General features: G+C 37.7%; 1 protein-coding gene across 2 annotated transcripts in view; it reads right to left on the bottom strand.

Moving 5' to 3' along the window:
* Positions 1-3,213: 3,213 nt before the first annotated feature.
* Positions 3,214-12,280, bottom strand: part of LOC139134907 (striatin-interacting protein 1 homolog) — a 32,062-nt gene continuing 22,995 nt past the window's right edge. For both annotated transcript variants that reach the window (XM_070701999.1, XM_070701998.1), the window contains exons 13-22: positions 12,154-12,225; positions 11,564-11,638; positions 9,344-9,441; positions 8,404-8,530; positions 7,690-7,790; positions 7,271-7,337; positions 7,046-7,150; positions 6,493-6,697; positions 5,772-6,027; positions 3,214-5,424 (exon numbers count right to left, since the gene is read on the bottom strand). In XM_070701999.1, the coding sequence (XP_070558100.1) occupies positions 5,418-5,424; positions 5,772-6,027; positions 6,493-6,697; positions 7,046-7,150; positions 7,271-7,337; positions 7,690-7,790; positions 8,404-8,530; positions 9,344-9,441; positions 11,564-11,638; positions 12,154-12,225 (1,113 nt within the window). In that variant the 3' untranslated portion in view covers positions 3,214-5,417. The remainder of the gene's footprint in view (positions 5,425-5,771; positions 6,028-6,492; positions 6,698-7,045; positions 7,151-7,270; positions 7,338-7,689; positions 7,791-8,403; positions 8,531-9,343; positions 9,442-11,563; positions 11,639-12,153; positions 12,226-12,280) is intronic.

The raw sequence follows: 12,280 nt of genomic DNA on the forward strand, positions 1-12,280 counted from the left end.
GACTTTATAGGTTTCCTTGCATACGATTCAGGACGATATACCTTACATCAATGAAGAAGAAATCTTGGCACGAGAAAGAAACATCTTTATACTGCAGCAGAAATCTATTGAAGACATCACATTTTCATTAGTTAAAATGAAATGTCAATTCCATGTCTTCACCTGTCTGTGCCGTGATCGGTTTTCATTTTTGTTCAAATGTTGTCGGATGTAAATCATATTTGAACGGCTGTGTGTTTCCATTCCCTTACAGTAATATTTTCATGTCTGTAAGCTTTATATCGTTCCCATTTGTTGACGCGGAAGGGCCGAGCCCGAAACATCCCATTTTCACTGTCTCCCCTTTTAGAATTTCATCCGCCTCAGGTTTGGCTTGTTTAATTTTTGTTCCGCACTTATGCAGTTTTTAACATTTCCTTGAGAGGGTTACTCCATTTTCATTCCAAAAATCGTTTGCCATTTTAAGTTTTTCAGTCACGGAAATACTTATCACCAAAATTACTTGTATGGCTCAGCTAATTTAGTAAATAATGTGACAAGTCAAAAAATACAAACCATCTTTTACCGAAGGTATCAACCGGTCCAAATGACAAACAGAAGATGATTTTTGAGACCATACTTGTGAACAGGTGGTACAAACAATTTTTTCTCTGCCTGTGCCTTTTGTTGGCGGTAAGTATTTGGTCCGTCATTTCGGAGAAGAAAATCTAGAGGACGAACTAAGTTCATTGCTGGAATATTTCAGATTTTGCTCCGAAGAATCTCTTTATTCTGAATCCACACTTTCCTCAGCTAAGAAAGGGGCGTCGCCTGCAGGCGGGGACGGAGTAGCGCTAAGCTTCATTCTGCCCCCTCTTGGCAATTTGGTCAGGCTACTGTCCTGTAAGATGGCTAGTTGATATGCCCAGTAAGATGGCTTGTTGAAATTCCTCAGGTAATATGGGCTTGTTGATTTTCATTTAAAAGGAGCAAAAAACGAGTAATTATCGATATCTATAATTGGCTTACTGATGACATATTAAATACAGCATTGATAAGACTCACGCACCATGTGTAACCATGAACTTGCAGATGAAGTGCATCATATGCCGTTGTCCACACTGCTAGCACGCTATTCAAAATGCGTCGTCTAAAATTACACTTTTAACAGATATATTTGGAAAGTTGTAAATGAACAGTTGACAGAAAATTTTCACGCATAATGTTGATTCCTATACGTGTATATTGAAGGAGTCCCCAGTGATTACAAAAGAATCGGCATGGGAGAATCAAGGAGGGGGGGGGGGGTCGATTTTAGAAGTGTCCTAGGCTTGGGTTGCAAGACATTATACAAACCTGACTCTGGGAGGCTAACTTCACGGAAATTAATGGCATTAAGCCCAAAGTAGTTATTAGAAAATGGTAAATGATAAATAAAAGTATACTTTCAAATAATAGCATATTACATGATTTTAGGGGATGATAAAACAGGATAAGCTCATTTTATGAAAATTAATTTTTTCACAATATGGTTAAGGTCAAGACAAATAAAAAAGTGTGCTTCTCATCCTCGCGCGTCAATTCAGACCCGCCGCGTAAACCTTTTTTTCTGCTCATGATATAAGGAAATAAAATGAAAAATACCGCAATAATACGGTGTCGCTCACATTTGATCACAATTGGTACATACCAGTATGGGTACCAAAGATCAACAATAAGTGTTGTTTCTATCTGTTCAGTGGAGGAAAATTCTACGTTGATGTTATGACAATGATTTCTGCACAGTACAACCAGAAAACAACACGAAATATTTAAACCAGAAAGACAAGAATGACAAAATAAGGTCTGAAACTTTAGGCACTGGAGGTCAACTTTAGCAACATACATAGCAGAGAATGTTTCAACGAAGCTGGTCCCTCTTAGTTTGACCAGGTCTGTTAATATGTAACAGTTCATAAACAATGACAGCAAATGACTCAAGGTCAGTGGAGTAGCCCATTTCAGTCATTGGCATGCCACCACTCCTGCACATTTGCAGGATTTCCACTTTTTCTTACTTCATTTGCATATTTTTGACACTGACATGTTCATTTGAACAACGTCACATCTCAACCCCGCATCTACCTGTACACCAAATACTGACATGGTAGCTTTGGCGGTATGGGAGCCTTTGCGTGTGACGGACATACATCCACACATACATACTCACATACATACAGACACCACCACCTCACCATATAAGCTCCTTTTGGTATTTATATACATACCAAATATGAGCTAAAAAAACCCTGCAAAAATACACGACGACAGTGCATAACACAGTGCTGTATAAAAAAGATCTGTAAACAAAATAATTGACACTTAACATCCATTCATATGTCACTGTTCCTATTTTGTTTTCATGTTTTTTACGCGTCCTTGTTGGTTGAAGAATAAAAAAAAATAAGAAGGAAAAAAAAGCCGCGCCACCGCCTCATTCTTGCAATATGTCTAGGAGGAGAAACAAACTTTTTATTTTTCTTGGCCTAACTAACAATTTTCCTCTATTAAGAACTACTTTTGACAAGTTTTTCAGTTCTGCAAAATGTAGGAAAAAGCATGTTCCTGGACAGAAAAGTATGATAGCCACAGCAATTGTAAACATCTGGCGATGCACACAGATTTGTGTTCCTAGTTTATCCTGGAATATTGTTATGAATCCCATCCCTGCCTACTTCCTATCAAACTGATATTAGAAATGGTGATATTTACATCTTCTAATGTCCATGCTCTTTGTTTTAAAAATAAGTAAGCTTGTCGTGATAGGAATCATGCTGTAAAACAGTTCGAATGAACAGACCAAGGGGCTAGCAATGATACAGCAGCACACATACACACCAATAATTCCTCTCAACTTGTAGACAGCACATATGAGACATACCATAGAGTCAAGTTTCTTTACCAATTCAGTTCATTTGAAAGTAACGCACAGACTCAGCTGAGCCAATTAGAGTGTTCAGCACATTCAGACCTCAGCAAAGAATAATGAAACTTCTTAAATGTCAGTGATAACTGTCTAGTTTTCAAATTGACATCATGTAACAATATAACTACTACATTACGCATACATACCCCTACACCAACTATAAACGAAACTCGCAAGCAAAAATAAGGTACATATTCTTTCACTCCAAAGAAATGATGACTTTTAAACACCTTTAAATACACACTCGTCTTGATCAAAAAGCCTGTATATTTGAATTTAACACAAATAATTTATTCATAAGAATAAAAATATGACTGCATACTTGAAAGTTTGTACAAAACACATGCGTAAACACGACTGGTGTCTTTCTATACAAGTACATAACATGTGAATCTCTTGACGTCTACATGGCCCATATACTTGTTCCACAACTGTATCTGCCTATCTACATTTCAGACAAATTGTAGCATATAACAGTGCAAACTATGGCAATGATTTGCATAAGAAATACAGTAGTGGTTACTTAAGGAGCCTTTTTCACGAAGATTGTGCCGATCATTTCAGAATCTGGATATTGTGTACAAACACTGTTGACATCATTTTGCAATCCATTGATTAAAATACGTCGTCTTGGTTTTGTGGTATATTTCAGTTAGTTGAGGTGTGCTAAGACGTCGTAATCTTTTTCCACCCTCCAGCTTTATCACTGTTTCACTACTCATTGACTCAAAAAACCCCATGGTGCAACCAGCTTTATTGAGTGCTTAAATTAGTAGTTAAAATACTTTGGTCAAAACTCTCTACAATCTTCTCTTTCTGACGATATGTGACGATTCCCTTGTACAGATACTCAATTCTGTGAAATTGTTTACCAAAAATTTGTGCAAATTAGCAGACCTGATTCATACATACGATCTAAACAATGTGTTGTTGATGTTTGGCCAGGACACTGGAAGTTCATTAACCTGAATCTTTTACTAAAGTCAACAATATTTTTTATGAAGTAAATTTTGAAATTTCTAGCTTTCGGAACACTATGTGCAATGGACCACTTAATTGTAAGGCAATGTTTTCACTTAACCCTTTCACCCCAGTTCCCTGTATACAGGTCCAACTTTACCATAGAAAACAATGGATTTGGGACAAACCATGGTGGTGAAAGGTTAAGTGTTTAAAGGCGGAGCCTCCCTTTAAAAGGACGCCAAGGTATGGCGGCGTTCACTGTGTAAGTGGACACCAAACAGGCAACACGCGGGCACACGCTCCAGAAAATGCCACTTTTTAGTTTTTCCCAGCCGCAAAAACGCAGACAGACTGCCAAGCGGTCAGCGTGAAGTTGCTGCCGATCAAACTCTGTGGTTATATTAAAAGTTTAACGCGACTGGAAGACAATTTTTTAGGAAATTCGAGCGTTTGTGGTGGGGAATCAATGACCATTGGCGATTTGAACCGACCGTCAATCAAAAGCTTGCATAAACTCTGTTTGCAGGATTAGCAAAATGTGACAAAAGGTTGAGATCAGTTTGTGTAATTAATGTTATAGAAATCAAACATCATACTGGCCATGTGTTTGACTGGGAGGAGAACTCCACTAATGCGAGAACCTGGGATTGAAAAGTGCGGCTTTAAGTACAAGGTGAGTGTCTCAATGGAACTTCTTTTCAATGTGAAATTGCAAACCGACATCAGTGAGACACAGGAACTGCGTTGGATTAAATGATGAAATTAACCCTTTCATCACCATGGTTTGGTCCAAACCAATTGTTATCAATGGTGACTGTGGACTTGCTTACAGGGAATTGGGGATGAACAGGTTAAGGTTGGGTTGCATTTCCTGAAATATGCACGTAAAACCTCTGAAATGAAAATAGGATGCCTTTCGTTCTTTCACACTATACATATCACTTTGAAATTGTCGACCACTACAGACTGCAGGTAGTGGAGGTTAATTAAAGCACCTGAAGTATGTCTGCATCTGCCTTTTGAAACTCTCTCATGATATTAATGTAATATCAAGTGAATCATTCCAATAACTTACAAAAGCTTCATAACCACACATAGGGTTTTACCAGATATAAAGTCCACAACAGGACAGGTTTCATGCTGAACATTTTCCATTCATCACAAAATAATTTTCACAGACAACACAGCAGCTGTGAACCATTGATGCATTTCCCTTCTCAAGAATCTACTCTTCATTGATTTCAATTCTGGGTTACAGCAAAGCTACAGAACTTCTCCCCACAATCCATGATGATAATAATCAAATACTGTAAAATGTGACACAATGACAATCTGCGGAGGACTAAATGAATTGTTAATTACCGATGTGAAACTACTGAATCACAATGGTAATAATCTTTTTTTGGTCTCAAATCAATAAATAATGTTTTCCCCCGCCTCTTTACAATGGCACTGTTTAGTTCACACCATGAGTTAAGATTTGAGCGCTTGAAGTATCCCCATTTTACATTCAGTACCTGCAATAAAAACAGCACAACACAACATTCAGAAATAGGTAAACAAGAATCTGCAAAAAATAGAATCCAGATATCTCTATATATATATATCTTCAAAACTTCTAAGTATAAATAAGAAATGACACATGTCAAAGATATGGAGAGACTTTATAAGGAATAGTTTCACTGTCCCTATATTCCTGTTTGGTCAGCAGTATAAATCGTGCAAATAAAGAGTCATGACTGGTATATGAAATTACATCACATGATATTCTTCTTCCAGTTTCTGTTGTGATTTCAAACGATTACAAGACATGCTGATTAACACTGTAGGTAAAAATGGGGTAAGTGAAAAGTTATGAACTAACCAAGTTTCTCTGAGTAACTGATCCCAGTCGATCTTGGTGGTAAAGACTTCCCTGTCAAGCCAGGTTTCGTAGTATCTCTTGAAATCTTCACTCAGTTCAACACTCTGTCCAAGGACACTGAGTATATTGTTGTCTACCGGGGCAAAGTCCGGATCCTTGTTGGCAGAGTTATCATATCGTCTGGTATTGAATCTATCAACACATGCCCTCAGAGCACACTCCTCAGCTTGGAAATCCCAAGGACGTGCATCCATGTCTACAAACCACAGCATACAATAAAATAAAAAAGTTTATTTCTGGTCACGATTTTAGAGAATGGAAGTGACAATATTTTTTGTAATTTCTTTTTCTTGTCTAGTGCAGTGATTTTCATGATTACTTCATAGTAGGCGGCCTGCTGATTGGTAATTTCCTTTTAAAGCAAGTTATATTTGGACCATGTAAAGACTTACCAGAGTGTTGGGTACTAGCATTGTGACTAATTTAAATTCTCTGTCATTGATCCGTTTTTCATATCTCTGCTATTGACCTTTTCTAGCTAAATGGTAAAATGACCATATCATTTCTGTCATTGATCTTTTTCAATTCTCTGCCATTGAAATGTTTTCATTTCTGTGTCACTGCTTTTTGTTAGAAACTGATGGTAAAATAGCCTTCTGATGTGAGGGCTTGAAAGTGAAGTCATTCTTTCCATAATTTCAAAGTCAGTGTGTTTGCCTACCGTTGCCATAAGCCCAGTCATCATTGAGTCGATGTCTGACTTTCTGGTAAATTGCTGACAATGTCTTCATATTACTTTTTCTCCACTGTCTTCCAAGGTATTTGGTTTGCATCTTCAGTAATTTCAACACATACAATTGCATCATGGCTTGTTTCACTTTTAAAGCTCGTTTTAGAATTGGAGCCGACTTGAACACGACCAACATCTGAAAACAAAAATCAGAGAGAACTATTATTCCCTCATTGTTGACATATCATCTTCTGTTGCTTGAGAGAATTGTTTTGAAATATTCAAATTCATCTACCAGTTCTCATCTTTAATTGCTTGAACTAGTTTAGTTTGCTTGGTAAAAGGGAAAAAATTACAACTGTTCTAAATGAAATGACTTCAACTTGGCTTCTGCTTTTCAGTTTGTGTGAGTGATATACTTTTATGATGGTGAACATTTGCATTGAGCGAGCACAAAATTTTCTGACAAAATTGTACTTATAATATTGCACTCAGAGGTACATAAATTTGAATTGAGATTAATCATTTAAAATGTGTGACTTACCATGGTTCTGGAATGCTTCCATTTGGTGAGTTTATTCAAAATTCGGAGTAAATTGATGCAGGAAAATAAATTTCTCCAACAATATGCCGCATTGTCACCAGCCTCCTGTCAAGTAGACCACAGATGCACAGTTCAGATTTCACGTGACACATTCTGGAACAAAACTTAGGAAATTTATAGGAAAATCATTTTTTGAATGAATCTAGGTAATTACAGATAACTTACCAAACTCTCAGCTGTTAGTTCAGGCTGGTCTCCAATCACACAGCTTGGGAAGTCTATAACATTGATGCTGGGGGTAAAAATACAGGCTTTAGCACACTTTATCATAAACAAAGTGACAAACAAAAATTGAAAGGCAGAATCAACTCTTTTAAATGTTTAAATGTAAACCAAAACTAGTACTGAAAATGCCAGAAATTTATGTTTTGGTATTGCAACCAACATCTACAGTAGTTTAAATATTTCATGACTGAGAATAACGATAATTTGAATTTGCAACATTAAACTTCCAATAAAACTTCTATGCGTCACTGCACTTTTGGACATAATTCTCTCCCAAGTTATATAGAGACCGTATGGTTTAAAAGCTGTCTAACATGAAAAATGGTTAATATCTATTTGTGAACAGGTCACATTCTTACCTGTTTTTAGCACCAACATATGAGCTTATATTCTGATTGAAGAATTTTAGCACCAGGGGTATACAGTTAGCAAATACTAAATGCTGACTCATAAATTCAAACTGTGTGCCAAGAAGAAGTATTACAAGGAAAGACTTCATTATGTAGAACTTGAGAACAAGAAAATTACACATACCAAATGTCTATCTGACAACTAGTTTTATCTTTCATACTGTTACGCCCTTTAGCAAAGAGTGTTATAGCAAAACCTATGAAAATGCCAAAACGAAAATTTACAAAACAGCTATTTTACTGTAGTAAAGATACAGATTGGTCTGGTTGTTTAAAAATGTATAACAGTAGATGGACATGCATATTCATCAATGGTCTTTGGAAAGCACAAGTGATGAGCACCTTGGAACACATCTATTTCTCATAAAACAACTACACATTATGTTACATTATAGCAATAGAAACGGTGAGTAGTGATTTACAGGTCATAATGTAATATATTGAGGTTTTCAGCTCAAAATATTTATTACACATGTAGTTGACAATGACTGGGCAATAAAATGAGCATGAACTGTCTGCTGTGTAATGCAGTACATTTGACACGTTCATGACTGGGTTCTGTTTTGCACAGTAGATGTACAGCTGATTACATTGCAATGAATACTATGTTTACATTTCCAATGACAAGAGAAGCATGATTAGGTGTTATGATTACAGACTCACCTGATAAATATGATTGAGTTTAAAGTGTTTCAGAAGTAAAAGCAGAGTTGCAGAAATGCCCTTAACGATGATTTCTTTATGTCTGTTCACATCAATACCTAATTTCATAGATTGAAGTACTGTTATTCTGTGTGGGAAAAAATATAAAGTATTCATTAGATTTGATGATACTTGGGTATTTGCACTTCTGTTTATATTGCTTGCACACAATGAGGATTTGAAAAGTCCCTGGAGTACATTGTTTATTTTTGTTTTTTAGTTGGGTTTGTTGTGGTGTGTCCTTTCCCCCTGAAAAAGTGCAAAGCTTAAAACATCGTACATACTTTGCAATCATGTCTTTCTTTGACGTGCACAACTGGGATTGTACATTTCTTAACAGTCTCCAAAGGTATGTGTAATATTGACATATTGTTGACAATTTTACAAAAATTCAGATATTTAGTATGCCTGATACTGCGACTGTCCTGACTAAGCAAATTTATGCATGCCATTCATTAGAGACCATCTATGTTGCATAGAATACCTGAAATTCACTACAGATTATGCAAAGTCCACTTTAGTTCTTAAAGTATACAATACTTTCTATTATACACAGATTAGTTGAAATTCCAAGGAGAATTTACGCAAACATGATTCAACATGTACTGGCCAAAAATGACCACCAACATAAACAAGGTATTTTATGGGTGGGTGAAAATTATTATCATACATGGTGTACCATAGAAATTTGAAAAACATCTCATATTACACAAAACACTGAATTCAAAATTAGCGCTTTTTTCACATCGACTTGCATCAGCCATTGTGAAAAAATTACCAAAACCATACACACATCAGTTTTCTATCTTCTGTAGACAGCGTTACAGTGGTAGCTGTTAATGATTCTGTTATCCCAAGGGAGAGACAGTGATTCAGTGAATAAGGATTAGGCGCTACTTACGGCATTTCCTCTGGTAATACATCAGCTAAAATATTTATGGAATCTGTCTTTGCCTTAGATGTTGGGGCTGCCGCTAAGAGGATTTTCAACAGGGCAATCTGGAGAAAATCAAATAGCAATCTGTAAACAAATGCTCACTTTCCAGAATCTGCTGTTGCACTGGAAATTTGTATATCTCTGTAATATTGCAGATACATGAGTGCTTAAAGGCCAGAAAAGTGGGATTACACTAAGAAAGTGCTACAATTTACTAACTCCACTTCTACAATTGTCATTTTCATGACATTTATACACAGCTTTGTTGATAGAAATCAATTCAAGAGTCTGGTAAACTTGAGTTATCACACTTAATTTGCAGCGCAGTGGTCGTCGCGCTGCGCGTGCGTGATTTTTTTGTTGATAAACATAAATTTTTGTAAACATAAGTCTTCTCAACTTCAATAGGAGTGAGATGGGAGCAGTCCCCCACTTTGTTAAGGCCTTTGTAAGACTCAACATCATGTAATGGTAAAATATTAAGATCGGAAACGAACTTCAGTGGTGTATTTCTATCTATAAACTCGTGTGGAGCTACGAACATTGGGACACTACACTCAGCACATTGTGTCGCTGAGTTTACTGCACGCAGACACAGTGAACAAAAAGATTTGATCGCGCGCGTCACGCTGGTTGTACACAATGCTATGTACAGTACAGTGAAAATACATAACTAAAATGATCAACAGTGCCTATATATGTAGACCAGCAACAAGCACAATGCCTAACACAAAGTTACGCTCAAGGCCCATGATCGGCAAGCCAGAGCAGGACACGGGAGATGATGTTGGGAGACGGTCACCGCGTTGACGTACACGGATATAGGGAATCCGTCCCACAACGTACCGGTCCGCGACGCGACTTGGCCCACAACCAACTGTTGATCACCATGTCTTCTCCTAGTATTACGTGGTAAGAAATAGTAAAATGACAGAAAACAATAGACAAAACGAGCGGGTTTTCGCGGCATTTGGCAGGAAAATTGCACTGCTAACACCGTGCATAGACGTATCGAGAGATCCTGTGCCCCAATCCTGTGCACGGTCATGGCAGTGATCCAACCGCTAGCTGGTGTAGCCTACCGGTGCTGGGCAAACTTCGTTGTTGTACCTCCTGATTGCCGGGTAGGTCTGAATCCTCTTTCAAGTGAGATAACCCCCACATAACAAGGAGACCTATGAAAGGTCCATTCTCGTTTGCACCCCCAACGGGGTAAACTTTGTAGTTGAGTTGGATTCTCCACAGCCGAGTGTAGCGCGCCATATACCCGGTTTGACACGGACGTTCATACAGACCACGGAACGGAACAGAGGCAGAGATGCTTCTTGCTGCAGCGGGCATTGCTCTGCGAGCTGTAGATTTCTGTAGTTTGGGTTGTTGTCTTTGTACTCCTGTCGGGCCTCTTGAAATGAAAGCTCTCGTCCTTGCTAGCGGGCGTATACATGCGTACACATGCGTACGTCGAGCTCTATGGCTCGAGCGATAACAGTAGCCGAGCCCCATTCAACTGATTCAAGAAAATCATGAGCAAATGTGATCTCAATCCAGCGTGCAATTATTGTTCAATATTCAGCAGATATTTAACTTAGATTAATTGACCTTTTATTGCGTGTTACATTTGGTTAGTTGGTATGCTTGTGACAGATCAGCCGCCATTTTAACAAGCGCAATATCGCAAACATTATAATCAACCCGTAACATGTGCGGCGTTCTTGGATTTGTTTACAACAGAGGGGACCCCCTCAGGAGGATGCGCAGCGCGACGACCACTGCGCTTTAATTTGCAGCAAATTCTCAACAAAGCTTGTGCCCACAGAAAAATTACTGGTGAAAAATGCTGACTCAGCATGGTTTTCATTTGTCAAATTTAAGTTCACGGCCTTACATTACATTAACTGGCATGGTGACGGCTTTACTATGATGTGCCATTTTGATACAACTTACTTAGGTCGATTTCAAAATCCACAATACAAAGATATTACTCTGTATATTATTGACAGTACAGCAGAAATAGAATTGGATAAAACTTTATATAAGGAAAATATCAAGATACCTGTGTACCATAACACACAAATTTTAAGAGACTTTGGAACAGGAATATTCTGCAAAGTTGTACAATGCATTGCTAATAAAATGATTTAACAATGGATGCGAATGATTTATCCGGAATATTCATTTATTTACCATGTATTGAGGTAAATTGGGTAGCATTGCCTGATACAACAATTCTACGGGTGAGTTGGAGATTTCTTCTTCAGCCTGAAACGACAGAAGGGCAAACATTACACACTGACAATCTGAAGTGATTGACCCCCCCAAAAAAGTCTTTGGAGAGGATATCACGCATTACTAAATGGTCAGTTTGACTCTTGTACCATACAACAAAGATCTGCGTTGTTCTCTTACTGAGGCAGAAACACTTGCTTTGTCGAACTAATCTACTCCAGCATGATTTGCTAAAACCTGGTACTTCTTTCTGTCAACAGGTCTAGATTGGCATCCATGATGCCGCTGACAATGTCAACTATCTGGCAGGGAATGAATCAATACTTGTGTGGGTGTTGCCATGGAATGAGCAGGCAAAAGGAGAAGAATTTGAAACAAGAACACCTTACTGGACAAAGTATTTCACAGACAAAAGTAAACAGCATGCAAATTGAAGTGTTCTGGGCACACTGTAAACCATTAATCACCATGGTTACAAGAATGATGATTCAAGCAATGTGTCTAAATAAATATAGGGACAGTAAGTTAATCAGATCAAAGAATCTGACCTTTGACACCGGGTGTTTGGTTATTTCTTCTTCTTTCTTAATTTGCAATTCCGACAAAGATATATATACATGCTGTGGAGAGTGACAATAAAATAGAGTTAACTGATGTAGCTAATGTCAAATGGTT

Source organism: Ptychodera flava, chromosome 6 (genome assembly GCF_041260155.1).
Source record: "Ptychodera flava strain L36383 chromosome 6, AS_Pfla_20210202, whole genome shotgun sequence".
NCBI classification, from domain to species: Eukaryota; Metazoa; Hemichordata; class Enteropneusta; family Ptychoderidae; genus Ptychodera; species Ptychodera flava.